Source organism: Rattus rattus, chromosome 9 (assembly GCF_011064425.1).
Source record: "Rattus rattus isolate New Zealand chromosome 9, Rrattus_CSIRO_v1, whole genome shotgun sequence".
NCBI classification, from domain to species: domain Eukaryota; kingdom Metazoa; phylum Chordata; class Mammalia; order Rodentia; family Muridae; genus Rattus; species Rattus rattus.
The window spans coordinates 74,010,711-74,029,331 of NC_046162.1; the positions used below are offsets into that span (position 1 = coordinate 74,010,711).

Here is an 18,621-nt window from a genome sequence, read left to right on the forward strand (position 1 = left end):
AGGGGAAGCCCTTGGTCCTATAAGACTGAACCCCAGTGAACGTGATTGTTGGGGGAGGGCAGTAATGGGGAAGGATGGGAGGGGAACACCCATATAATGGGAGGGGAAGGGTTAGGGGGATATTGGCCTGGAAACCGGAAAGGAATAACAATTGAAATGTAAAATAAAAAATACCCAAGTTAATAAAGATGGAGAAAAAAAAAAAAAAAAAAAACCCTGCTTTAAAAAAAAAAAAACCAAGGGGTTGGGGATTTAGCTCAGTGGTAGAGCGCTTGCCTAGCAAGCGCAAGGCCCTGGGTTCAGTCCCCAGCTCAAAAAAAAAAGAAAAAAAAAAAAAAAAAAAAAAAAAAAAAACCAAACTAAATGCTACTAATGAAAAGCTCCCAAATCAGGAAAACAAATTCCATGACCTGTATGCTTTAAAATACTAACAAAATTTCCCTGGCATTTAAAATTCATTGGGCTTGGATAGAAGGAGAGGGCCAGGGTTTGCTTGGTGTTCTGTTCTCTGTGAAGCAATTGATGTCTTTTTATCTCTCCACTACTTCAAGGCATCCTCTAAAATGAGCATCATTACAAAAACTGGAATTTGGTATTGAGAAGAGACAATCACACTCAGTTTCTGCCCAGAAAAAATTTCAAGAAACTATTTTTTACTCATACATATACCCCACTGGTATCCTTAAAGAGAAACATACACAAATACAGTAGCAGTTCCCTCATCCATCGGGGCATACAAGTTCCATTCCAAGACCTCCAAGCCTTAGAGCCTTGGCTAGGTCTGAGTGTGCTGGCTCATGCCTACGATGCTAGGCTGTGAGTTAAATGTTGAATCCTCAGACAGCCTGAGACGCAGAATGAGACCCTGTCCTGGTAAACAAACAAGTTAGAACAACCCCTAAACCAACCAAAACCAAACCAAAAACCTCGTACGCACCCTGGACGGTACTGATTCTGCCTCTGCTGTGTGTTTTCATACAGACATATCTGTGATAAACTTTATCTGATAAGTTAGGCATAATGAGAGACTAACAGCAGCAGCAACTACAACAAAATGACTATAACAATATACTGTATGTGTCTTTGAGACACGGTCTCTCCACGTAGCCCAGGCTGGCCTGGAACTCCCAGAGATCTGCCTGTCTCTGCCTCCTGAGCACTGGGACTAAAGGTGTGTACCACCATGTCTAGCCTCAACAATTGAACTTGAGGACTTTTTTTTTTTTTCACTTGAAAGAGTTTAGACAAATACTAATATTTTTGGATCACAGTTGAGCCAGTTATTTGAAACCATGGAAGGTAAAGTGCAGCTCAGGGGAGATATCCTTATTTTTGTTTGAGTAATATTCTGGGAAATAAGGGAGAGCAATTTCCTGTACTTAAAGGATCTATGATAAACCAGGTATTCATGAAACTGTTTCATGAGAAAGTAATAAGTGAAAACACTCACTGTCACGATCGGCACATTTTAATTCATTGTAGATATCGTATGCGTTTAGATTCATTCCCAGTTTTGCTACAGTGCTCATCAATCCGTGTGAATCAATACAGCCGGTTCTGTCCTTGGTGAAGAAGTTGTAAGCGTTACGGAAGGCTGGGGAAATGGAATTATATTAGTTAGGACAGTCATTTAGGAAGAAACACAGTCAGGCACGATAGTATTATTACTTGGAAACTGTGGCGGGAAGATTATCTGGAGATCTGGGGACCACTTAGGCTTAAAAGTAATGTCTTGGTCAGCCCGGGCTATAGAGTAAGACTGTCTCAAAAAGTGGGGCAGGGGAGGGGGAAACATATATGCTAAGAGGACTAGGAGAGATCACATGACCAATTGAAGACTATGTTCTGAAAAAACACAGAGAGAAAAATGAGTAATAGATTTGTTTTTTAAAAAAGAAAAGACAGATACAGTCTTTTCCTGGGATTTGAACTAGAATAAAGCAGAAATGATAGAATTCGGTAGAACAAGCAGCAATTGGTAGAAAAACCAAATGTGGAGCCAGGCATGGTGGTACATTCTTGTAAAACACTCGAGGGTAGAGACAGGAAGGTTAGGTGTTCAAGTCCAGCCTTGGCTAAATAGTGAGTTTCATCAGACCCCATGTATCAAAACAAAGCAAACCAAAAATATATATTGTCTATTGTCCCCCTTTATTGTCATTACTCATTTTTCTCTACTTTGCATTAAGTATTAAAATTATTCTTAATTTTCATTCTTTTTACAATACTGGGGTTTGAATCTAGGGCCTCATGTATGCTAGGCAACCGCTCTACCACTGACCTATATTCCTAGCTTCATTATTTATTTATGCCAGTGTGATGGTTTGAATATGCTTGGCCCACGGCAAGTGCTACTATTAGTAGGTCTGGCCTCACTGGAGGAAGTGTGTCATTTTATAGGTGGGCTTTGAGGGCTCCTAGCTCTCAAGCTCCACTCAGTGTGGAAGAACCAGTGCTCTCCTGGCTACCTGCACATCAAGAAGGAGAACTCTTAGCCCCTTCTTTAGCACCACGTCTGCCTGCACTCTGGCATGTTTCCCGCCATGATGACAATGGACAGAACCTCTGAAAGTGTAAGGCAGCACCAGTTAAATGTTGTCTTTTATAAGAGTTGCCTTGGTCATGGTGTCTCTTCACAGCAATAAAACCCCCACTAAGAACAATCAGTATAGACTCATAGATATTTATTTTTATATTGGGGTAAACATATCAGGATATGTTTACTCTTGTTTTTCAAACTATGCAAAAATAGTGGAGGATCGGGGATGGAGAGACAGCCCAGTGAGTAAGCGCATTCTGTGCAAGCTAAGGACCTGAGTTTGGATCCCTAGCATCCAAATGAAAGCTGCCAGTGGCCATCTACAATGTAACTCTTCTGTCTGATGAGGAGCAGAGGAGGACGACTGCTGCTGTTGCCTTACAGCCACTGAAAACTAATTAGTTCGTGTTCAATGAGACACTCTGTCTCAAAGGAACCTGGCAGAGGAGGATAGAGCAGGGCATCTTCCTCTGGTAGGGGCACCCCGTACACATGCATTTGCACACAAAGTGTATGGCTTCGGCGCTCAGAGATAGACACAGGGGAGAAGTTCTTTGGAAATTCCATTAAGTTTTGTGCAGGGAGGTAGGAAGTAAAGTCATTTGAGAGCGAAGAGGAGATATTGGAGACTTTGAGGTATTGATAAAACAAGCAGAATGAACAAATTAATTGCTCAAAGGAAAGTTGTAAGAATACAGGAATTACCACATTTTCTAGTGTTTGTATTTGATACTTTGATATCTGCATCTTTACTAATCCCACAGGGACTATGCCTCACAGGGCTGGTTAGCTCCCATTAATTGTAAGTAACTAGGTTACGTGTATACTGGAAGACAGACAGAAAGAATGTGAATATGTATGTATGTCTGTATGTGTTTATGTGTGTGTATGTATATATGTGTATGTGTGTGTGTATGTGTGTATGTGTGTGTATGTATGCATATGTGTGTATGTATGTATGTGGATGTGTATATGTGTGTATGTGTGTGTATGTATGCATATGTGTGTATGTATGTGTGTATATGTATGTATATGTGTATGTGTGTGTATATGTGGGTGTGTATATGTGTGTGTGTGTATGTATGCATATGTGTATATGTATGTGGGTGTGTATATGTGTGTATGTGTGTGTATGTATGCATATGTGTGTGTATGTGTGTATGTGTGTGTATGTATGTATATGTGTATGTGTGTGTATATGTGGGTGTGTTTGACATGGCATGAATATAGTTAAGAGACAAACTTGCAGGAGTCAGTTCTCTCCTTTCACTATGTAGGATTTGGGGACAGAGTTCAGGTCATCAGCAGGCAAAGGTGCTTTTGTCGGCTCTTCTTTTCTACTCCTCCTCCTCTCCCTCCTCCCCCTCCTTTTTTGTATGTTAGTGTGGGGTATGCTCATGTGTATTTGTGCTCACTTCCAAGCGTGGAGGCCAGGCATCTGGCTCTGATACATTCTACCGAATCCTTTGAGACAGCATCCAGCAAGCTCTACTCCATTTCCCTCACCCCTGCATTGGGGTGACAGTCATGCACAGCTTTTTATGTGGGTGTCAGGATCTGAATTCAGGTCCTCATGCATAACAAGTGCTCTTGCCTCCAGAGGCATCCTTTTTAGCTCCGTTTAGGTTTTTTGGTGCATAATACTTCTCCTTTCTTTTGGATAAGATTCTGTTCTTTCTCCCTGGAACACTCTTTTGCCTTTTTCCCTGACTTGCTCATCATTCAGCTTTCTTTAGACTCCCTCCTTTGCCTCACAAGACCAAATTGGGACACCTGCTATGGTCCTATAGCAACTAGATCTGGATACTCTGTTACAGTCCTATGGCTACCCAATCAGGACGCTGTTATGGTCTTATAGTGACCAGATTGGGATACTCTGTTACAGTCCTATAGCTTCTATACTTCTCTCATATCTTGTGTCATCTTATAATTTAATTTAAATCACTAAATTATTTTGCAGTTTAACTATGTATTTTCCTTGTAGATTTCCTTCCAGAGCAGGAACATGTCTAATGTTCTTATGCCTGGAAAACTGTTGGTTTAAATAGATATTTGCTATCTGAACCAATGACCTGGAGACAACGTACCAAATTTCAACATTTTTTTCCTGTCTCTAAAAAAATCCTGGCATTTTATTTCTATTTTTTAAAAATTTTTTCTTTCATTTTTTTGTCTTCTGAAAACAAAGTGACTTGGCGTGTCAAATATTTTGCAGACCAGGCTGTCCTGAAACTATGGTGATCCTCTTGCCTCTGCCTCCCCAATGTTGAGATTACAGACACCTGTTCTCACCCTGGTGAGTCCTGCCCCTTTGGGTTTATACAGCTCAATTAACTGCTTCATATGTGACCTTAGATTTGCTGTTTGCCACTCTCACGGTTATCTGGATAATACTATTTAACCAAGACTGTTTAATTTTGTTGTTTTTTGAGACAGGGTTTCTTTGTGTAGCTTTGGCTGTCCTGAAACTGACTCTGTAGACTATGATGGCCTTGAACTCAGAGATCTTCCTGCCTCTGCCTCCTGAGTGCTAGAATTAAAGGTGTGTGCTACCACTGCCTGCCTGACTTAAATTCTTGAGATGTCAATTTGAAAGTAATCTCTCTTCAATCTACAAATAGCTTATTTTTTTAATTTTTAGATAGGTTCTTGATATACAGGCCAGGCTGGTTTTGAACTAAGCATCAGCTGCCTGAGTTATAGGTATGTATCACCATGCCTGGTTAGAAGCTTATTTCTGAGCTGTAGCAATGGCCCAGAAGTTAAGAGCATTGGCTCTTCTTCCAGAGGACCCAGGTTTGATTCCCAGAAACCACATGGCAGTTCACACCTGTCTGTAACTCCAGTTCTAGGGGATCTGACACCCTCACATGAATGCACATAAAATAAAACTAATTAAATCATTTTTTAAAAAGTTTATTTCTCCCTCCTTTAAATGGTAGGATATTTCTTCCCCACGCGCATTGAAGGAAGATCAGAATGGGAGTCAGCTGAAGTCACATGCCTTCAATTCTAGAACTTGGGAGGCTGACACAGGGCTGCTACGTGCTCAAGATCAGTCAGGGCTAGGCAATGAGTTCCGGGCTAGCCTTGGGTACATGCTGCACAGAGCCTGCATTTATTGCCGTCAGTGACATATTCCAGCCTGCTTCAGTTCCGTTATAAGTTCTTAGGATGAGAAATGGACAAGTTAGCTAGTAAGACACCCAGGGTCCTGTAATGAGTGTTTGCGACTCGGCTGGTGGTGCTATTTGGGGAGGTTCTGGAATCTTTAGGAGGTAGGATCTAATTGTAAGAAGTAAGTCATTGGCTCTCACTTCTGAAGACTATACTTAATCTTTAGTATCTTCCTCACTTCTCGGTTCTTGTCTATTGTGTGGTGAATACCTTCCCTACACATGTCTAACACCAAGATGTTCTTCCTGGCTGTGTGGGCCCTAATAACCATGGAGTGAGTTCTCTGAGACCAAAATAAATAATTTATCATTATTAAAAAAATAAACAAGACAGAAGCCCACAGAAAGAGGGAGGGCTGTGTCAGGGTTTAACGTTTAGGGTGATTTTCATTACCTTCCAGTTGTGCAGGGCTCAGCTTTGTTTCTCTGTGTTGTAAATGGCCTGAGAAATACCCTCGAAAATCTTTATCTCTAAGAAGAGACACAGAAAGAGGCAGATTTAGCATAGGCGCGAGACCCCCAAGCTTCGCTGACTACCATGGCGACAAGCGTTGTGGTATGTATGCCCAGAGTCACAGCCCTAAGGCAGAGCCGGTCACCTGCTAACATCTGCCCGGCAGCCAGAGTAGATGAGGGAAACCACAGCCCACCTTGTAGTTCTGGAACGTTTGGAACTCTGGGAAACTTACACATATGCATTAAAGTAAGATCTGGAAAAGGAGGGGAAATGTGAATACTTCTAGGATGCTTTGTGTAAATTTGCAGTAATTTATGAATACACACACACACACACACACACACACACACACACACAAAACTAGCTTTGCTTATAATGTGACAAGTGGAATGTAATTACTTTTAATTAAGCGTAATTTAGTAGCAAATTGATTTAAATAATCAAAAACATTTTTGAAACAGGTCCTATGTAGCCTAGGATGATCTCAAAGTCTCTATGTAGTCAAGGATGACTTTGAACTCCTGATCTCCTCCTCCATCTTCCTTGAATGTTGGGATTATAGGCATGTGTCACCACACCTAGCTTCTATAAATTTATCCTAAAGGTCTGTAGTTTTGATACTAATAACAAAAGTTTAAAATATATGGAATCTTTTATTTTTGTTTTTTTATTAATTGATTAATTGATTTATTTTATAATTTTATGTATATGGGTGTCTTGTCTGCATGAATGTACCGTGTGCATGCCTGGTACCCAAGGAAGTCAGAAGGGACATCAGATCTCCAGAGACCAGAGGTACAGATGGTTGCGGGCCTCAATGTGGGTGCTGGGAATGGAACCCAGATGCCTTTGTAAGAGCAGCAAGTGCTCAGAACTGCTGAGTCATCTCTCCAGCCCCATTTTTTTTTTTTTACAAGTACCTAATAAATCAAAACTAGAAGGAATAATAAATAGTGTGGTTGAACAATATAACCACTATGGTTTACTTTTATTACTCTTTAGCATATTAGATTCAACTTATTTCTTTCTTCCTGGGAGAGAAGGAAGTGATGGGGTCTTAAGATGTACTGGTCTCAACTTTTTGGGCATGAAATTGCATCTAACTTTTCTTTTCCTCAGCTTTTACTAACACGAATTCTTCTTTTTGTGTTAGTAATTTCTCCTACTTTTTTTTTTTTTTTTTTTTTTTTTTTTTTTTGGAGCTGGGGACCGAACCCAGGGCCTTGCGCTTCCTAGGCAAGCGCTCTACTGCTGAGCTAAATCCCCAACCCCTACTACTTTTTATCACCTAACTTGACCTCCTGCAAACTTCAGGAGCAGGTTACTATGCATTTGTTGCATTTCTGAATGAAAAACAAGTTTATTTTTTGCATGACGTAAAAAATGTGAGCAGAAGACAAGAGGTAAGCAGTCACACAAATATGTCCTCCAAACCCCAAGAAAGCCGAGGGCCAGGTAGACAAAGATTTTTGCTAATTACAGCAAGCACAAAGCACACGTGGAACCATTTCACACTCCATCTCCGACTAAGCCGGGAGAACGTCCGTTTCCGTTTTATAATGTTTCAGAGGATCACAGCACTACCTATTTGAAACAAACCCAGTCCAGCCTCTCATCTACTACAGGGATCCCGTGGTTTGGCTGCTTGGAGGTTATTTTTCTCCTCCTTTCTTTTTTTTTTTTAGTTCTTTTTTCCGGAGCTGGGGACCGAACCCAGGGCCTTGCGCTTCCTAGGCAAGCGCTCTACCTCTGAGCTAAATCCCCAACCCTCCTCCTTTCTTTTTTAAAATGTCAGAAATCAATTGCTTTAGCAGTGGTTAGGCCGAGAGTGGCACAGCGGTGGGCAGCCAGGAGAGAGGTGCGTGCTTCCCGTCTACTATGTGATAAACACATCTCGGGTTCTTACTCCCAGCCATTACTGACGGTTACGGTTTGTCGGCAGCTGGCTGAGAGAAAGCATGGCTACTAACAGGCAAATCTCCCGTGTATATCATAGCGGGGTATGCATGGCTGATTTTCTGGATTTCTTTTGGGAGAATGGGAAGGAGAGTTCTGTTTTTCCGGCCAACCAAGAATGTTCATCTTTTTCTTTTTATTAAAAAAAAAAAAATCCTCCCATAGAGACAAAGAAATGGCTCAGTGGGAAGGAGCTTGCTGCCAAGCCTGAGGATCTGAGTTTGATTCCAGGGAACCCGCAGAGTGGAACGGGGAGAATGGACTCCTACAAGCTGTCCTCTGACTGCCACAAGTGTACTGCGGTACACAGATGGGCGCACACGTACAAAATAAATAAAATGTAACAAACTCCTTAATTCGGATGTTTTAAGTAACATTAGCACAGAATGGAATATGCTGACTCGTCTCATCGTAGTCTCTGCAGTGTAACTTTTTTTTTTTTTTTGGTTCTTTTTTTTCGGAGCTGGGGACCGAACCCAGGGCCTTGTGCTTCCTAGGCAAGCGCTCTACCACTGAGCTAAATCCCCAACCCCTCTGCAGTGTAACTTATAATATTCATTGTCCAAACACTTCTTTGTCTAATTGTTCGTATTTTACTACCTACCTCTTGTAAAAGACAGGTGTTTTTAAGGGTTTCAGCTTCAGCGTGCCTTTAAATCCCGAGATTGCCATGTGGTCAGAAACTCTGTCTGGAATTCAGAAGATACAATGAAGGATACATTCACAAATCCTTCATTCATACATCCATTAATTTATTCCTGCTTTCTCTTTAGATAGGGCCTTACTTCGTAGTTCAGCTGGCCTAGAACTAGAACGGCAGGCAGGTGACACTGTAGTACTTTATACATTCATTTTCCTTCTTTCTCAGCTTTCCCCAGCTCAAGACCTGTGACTAAAAAGCCTAGGATTTCAAAGAATGGCATCACGTGCAAATTCAATCTAGAATTTTATGCTAACTTGGAGGGCTGGGTGGAAAGGGGCTTTTACTGTGAAGATCTATAAGCCAAATTTCTTGTCACAGCTCCACCTTTCCAATAATGTTGCCTTGATCTTAGGTAAAAATAAATGCTGGGGCTGGAGAGATGACTCAGTGGTTAAGAGCTCTTACTGCTCTTGTGGATGACTCGGTTTCCCAGCACCCACGTGGCTGCTCACAACTATCTGTACAGTTCAGACCCAAGGGATCCAGCCCCCTCCTCTGGCCTCCACGGGCACCTGCACGTTTATACACGCATAATTAAAAATTGTAAGTCTTAAAACAAAACTAAATAAATGTTCAGTAAAGTAAGCCAGGCACACAGAGAGGAATATTTCCTCACTTGCATGTGGAATTTAAAATAGTCAAACCTACAGGAGCACAGAATGGTGAGGGGGATGGGGTGGTAAGAGGAGGTTGGGTGAGGAGCACAAACCTTCAGTTATGCAAGATGAGCAAAATTCTTGTAAAATTCTAACATCTAACGGTATGGCGAGGTAGGGCCACTCCACAGTGTACTCGAAATTTGCCCAGGTGTCCCTGACCCATAGTAGCTATGTCAGGTGACTGGTATGTTAGATTGCAATGATTATTTTACAGTGTATACATATAGCAAATCATCAAATTGTACACCTTAACTAATTAAAAACCAGCGTCATGATACAGACAAAGCATTAGGAATAGATAGGAAAAAAAATTAAAGACAATATTTATTCTGGAACATTTCATGTCACAATTGACAAAGCAGAAAGTGTTACAGAATTCCTAAAATACTTGCTTACTTGTCCCAGTCTTAGACACCTACCATGTAGTAAGTATGTTTTCTGAGGATTTCCTTCTGGAACACACGTCCCTGCTCTGGCAATTAAGAGCTCACTGCTTTCCCATAAAAGCAGAGTGGGTAGCCTCTCCCATAGACTGTTTTTGCTGATACGGTTTCTCTAGTCCTCGCTTTCCCCTTCTGCATAGTCTAAGAAACACAGGCTGCAGGCCAGGGGCTGTTAGCTTTCGAAACTACAGAGTGTATTTGGAGGTTCACCGACTAGCAGATTGGGTTGCTAACTTGGGAATACTGAATCAGCAAGTACCATTAAACCAGGAAGAAAATGTTCCAGAATGTTTGCTTAGAATTCATTCCTCCCAGGTCATCGCCTCAGAACCCAGAAAGCAGCTGATTCTAAACAACTCCATTACACAGTGTTCAGAATCTAGAACCTACCACAAAGCTGGGAATCCCAGAGACACTCAGCAGTTTAAGCACTTGAAAGGTGCTGTGAAATTGTCCCCTTGGCCCAAAATCATCATTACTATCTAAACACTTTCAATCCTTTATGTAGTTAACAATCCTTTTTAAGACAGCACAGAATCATACAAAGTTCTGACATTTACCTCCTTTTGAGCTGTATTATTAGCCAACCCTTAGTAACCAAGCATCTGGGCCTTCAGGTCAAGAAGCCAATGGTTTGTTTCGTCATACAGCTGTGACCTCACTCTCTGCTCAGACCTGGGCTCAGGGAGATGACTGCTGGCTCCTCCCAGGGTTACAGTAAATGTGAATTCACTGGGGTTCGCTCGGTACCCCGGCAGCACATGAGGAAATGAACACAGAATCACATCAACTCGAGCCTGTTAAGACTTTAGAGAAGATGACTTTTCCCCCCTTGGTTTCAAATTATATGTCGGTATGTTTTCTTTAGTGGGTTGAAACTTGTTGAAGGGAACATTTTACCCAGGTCCCTTGATTGAAGAGTACTTTAAAACCATTTCATTAGGGTTTTAAGTCTAGAAAGGAAGGAAAAAAACCCACCCCAAATCTCAATTGTTTATATTATTTTTTAAAATTAAAAAAAATATTTAAACCTATGTGTATATGTGTGTGTCTATGCATGTGAGTGCTGGTGCCAACAGCGGCCAGAGGCATGGGGTCCTCCAGGAGCTGGAGTCACAGGTAGTTGAGAACCATCTGCTGTTGGTGCTGGGAACTGAACTGAGATCCTCTGGAAGAGCACTGGGTGCTCTTACCTGCCGAGCCATCTCTCCAACACGCTTGCATTCTTTAACAGTGGGAGAAGTGAGTTAAAATAGAGTAATTAAATTGTCAGGCATGGTGATGTGTGCCAACAATCTTAGTACTTGGAAGGCTGAGGCAGGAGGATTGTGAGTTTAAGCTTCTGTCTCAAAACAAAAACAGAAAGGAAAAACATTGGCAATTAGGCAGGAACCATAATATTCACGTTCTGACTTTTCTCGTAGCATTTAAACGTTTGAAGCCACTGGTGGCTTCACACCTTTAGTTCCAGCACTTGGGAGGCAGAGGCAGGCAGATCTCTGTCAGTTCAAAGCCAGCCTGGTCAACCTAGGAAGCTTCAGGCCAGAAAGGGCTACAAAGTAAGACCTCATCTCCAAAGACCAAAACCAACCAAAACCAAAACCCTCCCAACAAGCAAACAAACAAAACTGCTCCAGCACAGAGTTTGGGAGGGTCTGTAATCTGCTTGGATAAACAGACTCTGACTTCTAAAAAGGCTTCTGGGTTTACTCAGTGGCAGTGTTTCTAGATGTTTCCTATTCTAGGTCTGAATGTTTCGGTATGAATGCGGTAAATTCAAGTTTCTCCAACTGGTTTCCCCTTCAAGTCAGGAACACAAAGGAAAAGAGGAGAAAGGTTTAATTTCTAAATGAATTCAATAAATACATATTAAGGGCTTCCTATGTTAAAATGGGGGATAATCTCAGTTCCTATTCAGTGGAGTTGTGTAGAAGGTAAAATTTTGGTTTCCTTTTAAAGATTTATTTCCGTTGTTTTGTGTGTATGAGTGTTTTGCCTGCAGACGTGTCTGTGGACCACATGTGTACCTCGTGCCTAAGATGGTGGTGAGCCTCAACATGGGTGCTGGGAATTGAACCTGGGTCCTTTACAACAGACCAGTGTTCTTAACCACCAAGCCAACTGTCCATCACATATTTTATTATTTTTAAATAATTAAAAATTATTTTTTGAGTATAGGTGTATAGGTGTTTTGCCTGCACGTGTGTCTGCATATCAGACACGCACTTAGTACTCAAAAAAGCCAAGAGGGGGCATCCAACACCCTGGAACTGGGGATACAGATGGTTCTGAGCCACTGTGTGGATTCTGGGAACCAAACAGTACTCTTATAGAAAATTACTATGTGCTCTTAACTGACCAGCCGTCTCCTCAGCCTTGCACTGTGCTTTCCTTAGAGAGAGAACCTCACTATGCTTTTCTAGGCTGGCTTCAAATTCCTGAGCTTAAATATTCTTCCTGCCCTAGCCTCACAAATATTTAGGACTATAGGCATAAGTCAAGTGCCTGGATAGAAGCGAAAACCCTTAATTGTTAATTATTAACATAGTAATTAACCAATTAATTGATATTTTTGAGACATGGTTTCTCTGTGTAGCCCTGACTGTCCTGGAACTCACTCTAGATCAGGCTGGCCTTGGATTCAGAGATCCACCTGCCTCTGCCTCCCAAGCGCTGGGATTAAAGGCATTTGCTTGGTGATCGCTATTTGTAGTCATTGTGATAAAATCCTATTATAGAAACAACCGCCTTCACTTCTGTTTTTGTTTGTGTTGGGGATTAATACAAGGGTATTGTGCAGGCAGGCAAGTGCTCTGTTTACCACAGAGTTTACCACCTACGTTCTACAAACTCCTAAATTCTGTGATTTTTTCATAGTACTTTTTTTTTTTTTGAGATACTTCCCTCTCCTTGTCTTTCAAATTCATGGACTCTTTTCGTTAATTGTTATTAAGTGCATACATGTATGTATATGTGATTTTAATATTCTTCTATCTGTAATATTTGAGTATGTATATTTTGATTAGTTCAACAAAGGTAACGATCTACTTGTACAATTCCACAGTTACCTCACCAGTGTAATGAAGGCCTCAATTTTCTTCAACATTCATTATTTTTTAAAAAGTTTTAATTATCTTTAGTCATAAGGGAAATGCAAATCAAAACAACCCTGAGATTTCACCTCACACCAGTGAGAATGGCTATGATCAAAAACTCAGGTGACAGCAAATGCTGGCGAGGATGTGGAGAAAGAGGAACATTCCTCCATTGTTGGTGGGATTGCAGACTGGTACAGCCATTCTGGAAATCAGTCTGGAGGTTCCTCAGAAAATTGGACATTGAACTACCTGAGGTCCCAGCTATACCTCTCTTGGGTATATACCCAAAAGATGCTCCAACATATAACAAAGACTCATGCTCCACTATGTTCATAGCAGCCTTATTTATAATAGCCAGAAACTGGAAAGAACCCAGATGCCCTTCAACAGAGGAATGGATACAGAAAATGTGGTACATCTATACAGTGGAATATTACTCAGCTATCAAAAACAATGACTTAATGAAATTCATAGGCAAATGGTTGGAACTGGAAAATATCATCCTGAGTGAGGTAACCCAATCACAGAAAAACACACATGGTATGCACTCATTGATAAGTGACTATTAGCCCAAATGCTTGAATTACCCTAGATGCCTAGAACACGTGAAACTCAAGACGGATGGTCAAAATGTGAATGCTTCACTCCTTCTTTAAAAGGGGAACTAGAAGGGGTTGGGGATTTAGCTCAGTGATAGAGTGCTTGCCTAGCAAGCGCAAAGCCCTGGGTTCGGTCCCCAGCTCCGAAAAAAAAAAAAAAAAAAGAAAAAAAAAAAAAGGGGAACAAGAATACCCTTGGCAGGGAATAGGGAGGCAAAGATTAAAACAGAGGCAGAAGGAACACCCATTCAGAGTCTGCCCCACATGTGGCCCATACATATACAGCCACCCAATTAGACAAGATGGATGAAGCAAAGAAGTGCAGGGCGACAGGAGCCGGATGTAGATCTCTCCTGAGAGTCACAGCCAGAATATGGCAAATACATAGGCGAATGCCAGCAGCAAACCACTGAACTGAGAACGGGACCCCCGTTGAAGGAATCAGAGAAAGGACTGGAAGAGCTTGAAGGGGCTTGAGACCCCATATGAACAACAATGCCAACCAACCAGAGCTTCCAGGGACTAAGCCACTACCTAAAGACTATACATGGACTGACCCTGGACTCTGACCTCATAGGTAGCAATGAATATCCTAGTAAGAGCACCAGTGGAAGGGGAAGCCCTTGGTCCTGCTAAGACTGAACCCCCAGTGAACATGATTGTTGGGGGGGTGGTAATGGGGTGAGGATGGGGGGAACACCCATAGAGAAGGGAGGGGGAGGGGTTAGGGGATGTTGGCCCAGAAACTGGGAAGGAGAATAACAATCGAAATGTAAATAAATACTCAAGTTAATAAAGAAAAATAAGTTTTAACTAAAATTTTGTTACATTTATTTCTTTGTGTGTGTGTGTGTGTGTGTGTGTGTGTGTGTGTGTGTTCACATATGCCACAGCAGGTGGAGGGCAGAGTACAAACTTTGTTTCTTTGTGTCTTAATTGTTGTTTGGGTGTTTTGCCTTGAGGTTTAGTCTTTTGCTGTGTATTACAATGCTAAGTGCAGGGGTGGGGGACCCCTAAGACCTAGTTGTCCCAGACAGAGGCTGCCTTTAGATCCAATTGATACTATGTGACCTTGCCCCCAAATTATTTCTGATTGATAAAGATGCTGACAGCCAATAGCTGGACAGAAGAGACATAGGTGGGGTTTAGGATTCCCAGACTTGGGGTGGGGGGTTGTAGGAGAACCAGGAGAGGGAGAAGGCGAATAGAGGAGAAGCTAGGCTTGGTGAGAGTCATGAAAACGCGGCTCTGAGGGCTGGCCAACCGGAGTTAAGATCAGCCCAGATGAAACAGTAAGTAATGACTCGTGGTTATGGGTAGGAAAGTAGATTCCAATAGTGCAGAGGATCTGCCCAGCCCTTGTGCTGATTAGGGTTTAATTGTAAACATAAAGGCTGTATGTGTTTTATCTGGGAACTGAATGATTAAGGTGGGGTAGAAAACTTGAACTGAGGTAAAAATGTCTACAATCGTTTTGCCAGCATGTACGCTTGTGTACCATGGACAGCACCACGCGCACACCCTTGGGGGCTAGAAGGGGGCTCAGAGCTCCTGGTCTGGAGAGACAGTTGTGGCTGCTGGGAAGTGAATCTGGGTCTTATGGCAGAGCAGCCAATGCTCTCACTGCTGAGCCAGTGTTCCAGCTCCCCAGAAGGCGACTTTGTCCTGTCCGTTCTCTCTGTCCAGCACATGGCTTCAGGGGAAACCGTCAGGTGACTGGGCTTGGTGACAAGCGCCTTTACCCACTAAACCATCTTGGCGCTCACGTTGTCTTTTTATTTTTTCTTAAAGCATCCACACTAGTGGGTGTGAAGTAGCATTTCATTATTGTTTTGTTTCCTCAGTGACTCATGATGTTCAACATCTTGTCACCCGCTTGTTCGTTATTTTGATATAGCCTCTGAAACAATGTGTGTTCATAATCTTGGCCATTCAAAAACGCTGGGTTCTAGAAGTCTCATCAGATCCTCAGCTGTGGGGCAGTGGAACCGGGTCACCAGACAGAAAAAATGGTAAGGAAGAGCAGGTTAAGGAACCCTGGCAGTTCTCATAACTGGGAATGGTAGGTGATTAAATCTATTCCCAGTCAGGTTCCTGTCCTGGAACATGTGACCACGGCACCCCATTGAGAGAACTGTGACAATCAGTCACGTGGGGACAACACCTGAAGTCCTTCGACATGCAGATGACATCTCAGATCAAGCCCACAGACAGCATCTACCTCTAGATCGCTACCCACCCCCAAATGTTTATAAGGTCCTATCCACAAGGAATAGAGTGTCTATCAGAGAAAATGACTGTATTTGCTTTTGTGTGCATGTGATGCTGGGAACTGAAGGTAGGGTCTCACACATACTGGACAAGTGCTCTACCACTAAGCTCTATTCCAAGCCCCACGATTACACATTTCATTACTGAATTATAATTATTGAATTATAATTATTGAATTATGAGGTTTCTTTATATATTTCGGATATCCTTCAGTATGTCATCTACAAATATTTTCTTTTACTCTGGATCTATTTTTCCACCTTAACAGTGCCCTTTCAACCTTACACGCTAAAACCAGAACTCTGATGCTGAAATGAGAATTAACAGATCATTGCCTAAATTCACCTCTTTGGCTTTATTGATAGGGACATAAAAGCCCGACAAACTGAATTGCCTTCTTTAAGCCTAGAGGCAGGAAGAGTTCATTTATAAACTGCATAGAGATGCCAAAGGGGCCATAATATAATCAAAATATCTATGAAGACATTATGAAACTATGAAACCTCTGATAGCCAACACGACATAGAGACTGTCAAGTATCCTATAGACTAGAAAGGCAAAATGGAGTTAGAGAAGTCGTCGCCGGAGGGACAGAGGATGCTCATCTTTCTGATTAGCAGACTGGGAAACGGTGGTGACAAATGTCTACAGGGTTACCTTTTTTGATGCGGGAACTTGTTGTCAGCTTGTGTAGGTTTGCCATTTCTTTGGCTGAAAGAAAAGAGGAAGAGTCAAGATTGTATCCATTTCTGAGGCTGCCTGGGAGTGGGGAATGGGAGAGAATTCACATGGCTGCTTGTGGTGGGTTGAAAGAGAACGGCCCCCCTGGGCTCATCGATTCCGAATGCTTGGTCATTAGGTAGAGGCACTGCTTTGACGGGGATTTGGACTTGTGGCCTTGCGGGGGGGGGGGGAAGGAAGGATGTCACTGGGAGTGGGCTTAGAAGTTTCTGATGCTCAAGCCAGCTCCCCTGTCTCTGCTGCCTGCCAGTCTGGATGTAGAGCTCCCAGCTCCTCTCCAGCACCGTGCCTGCCTGCACGCCTCTGTGTTTCCTGCCATGACGATAATGGGCTGATCCTCTGAACTGTAAGCCGGCCCCAACTAAACGTTTTAGAGTTACCGTGGTCATGGTGTCTCTTTACAGAGACAAAATCTGAGTTCCTCAGATTTCACATCTGTCCATTCTTGTCTATATGAACATAGAACACAGATGCATACAATCATGTATGCATGAGAGAGAATGTGCTGATAAAATTATGGATTATTGTCAGAAGCCAGAACGGGTAATTATTTTTTCTTTTTTTTCTCTTTTTTTTGGTTCTTTTTTTCGGAGCTGGGGACCGAACCCAGGGCCTTGCGCTTCCTAGGCAAGCGCTCTACCGCTGAGCTAAATCCCCAACCCCGGTAATTATTTTTTCACTTTGACTTATTTTATTTTCTGAATATATACATTTTCTGTAATGACCATACATCACCTTGATTTTTCAGTGCTGATGCTCGAATCTAGGCCATTGTACCTGCCAATGAAGGGCTTTACCACTGACTACACTCCCGGGCCTATGCACTACTTTAAAGAAGACTGCAGTACACTTCCAAAGCTTAAGTTGTTTTCCTTTTTATTTTTATGTGTATAAGTGTTTTTCCTGCATATGTGGGAATCGTATGTGCAGTGCCTTTGGGGGCTGGAAGAGGGCGTTGGATGCCATGGGACTGGAGTTACAGGCCATTGTGAGCCACCATGAGGGGTGCTGGGAACGAGAGTTGGGTCTTTTGCAAGAGCAGTTAGAGCTTTTAACAGCCGAGCTGTCTCTGTAGCCCTCCACATATTACCTTTACAACCAATAAAGAAAACCTACGGAAATAAATGTATGATGTCGAATTATTAACTTTAAATTTCACTAATAAGTTTTCACTCACGTTTAAGCTTCTTCAGGCCCTCCATTACTGACTGCACGATAACCTTCCCATTTCCTGTAAAATATTTGATTCAGAGACAGAGGCAGCAGCCATATAAAAACTTAGTAAGGTTAATAAGAGTTGTGAAATTATTAAAAGCAACATATTTCATGATTTTTGCCTCAAGCGCCCCCCCTCCCCCCTAGAAAGCACAAGGCTAAAACTTGTATGCGCTTGCTTTGGCGTTCGGATGAGCTTTTCTCTCAGCTGAGTGTGACAGGACTAAGGATGACTTTTGTAGGGAGACGAATACTTCTACAGGGTTCTTTCTCTTTTATACAGTCTGAAGAATTGGTTGATAGTTACGGGTTACAGGTAGGAAAGTGGTATTGCCAACAGACTATGGCTTCCAATCTAGAAGGATCTTTCCCCATCAGATGACACTATATATATAATTCTTTTTATATTCATTTATTTGTGTGTGTGTGCGCATGCACCCATGCACATGAGCACCACAGCCTGCATGTGGAGGTCGGAGGAGAACTTGTAATGGAGGAGAACTTGTAGAAGTTGGTTCTCTCCTTCTACTGTGTGGGTTCTGGGGATCAAACTCAGGTTGTCAGGCTTGGCAGCAAGTGCCCTCTGCTGAGCCATTGGTAAGCATGTATGTATGTATGTATGTATGTATGTATGTATGTATATATTATGTATGCATGCACCTATTATGTTATATATAATATATAATATGTATATGACATATTACCTATAAGTATATAAAAGCAAAGATATGAAGAGAAATATGTTGGCACATGCTCAGTTATTA

General features: G+C 42.1%; 1 protein-coding gene across 1 annotated transcript in view; it reads right to left on the minus strand.

Moving 5' to 3' along the window:
• Efcab3 (EF-hand calcium binding domain 3) overlaps positions 1–17,835 on the minus strand; it is a 31,413-nt gene extending 13,578 nt beyond the window's left edge. Inside the window, 5 exon segments of the mRNA XM_032913442.1 lie at positions 1,451–1,594; positions 6,110–6,186; positions 8,733–8,817; positions 16,559–16,612; positions 17,820–17,835. Of these exon segments, the coding sequence (XP_032769333.1) occupies positions 1,451–1,594; positions 6,110–6,186; positions 8,733–8,817; positions 16,559–16,604 (352 nt within the window). The 5' untranslated portion in view covers positions 16,605–16,612; positions 17,820–17,835.
• Between the last annotated feature and the right edge of the window lie 786 nt (positions 17,836–18,621).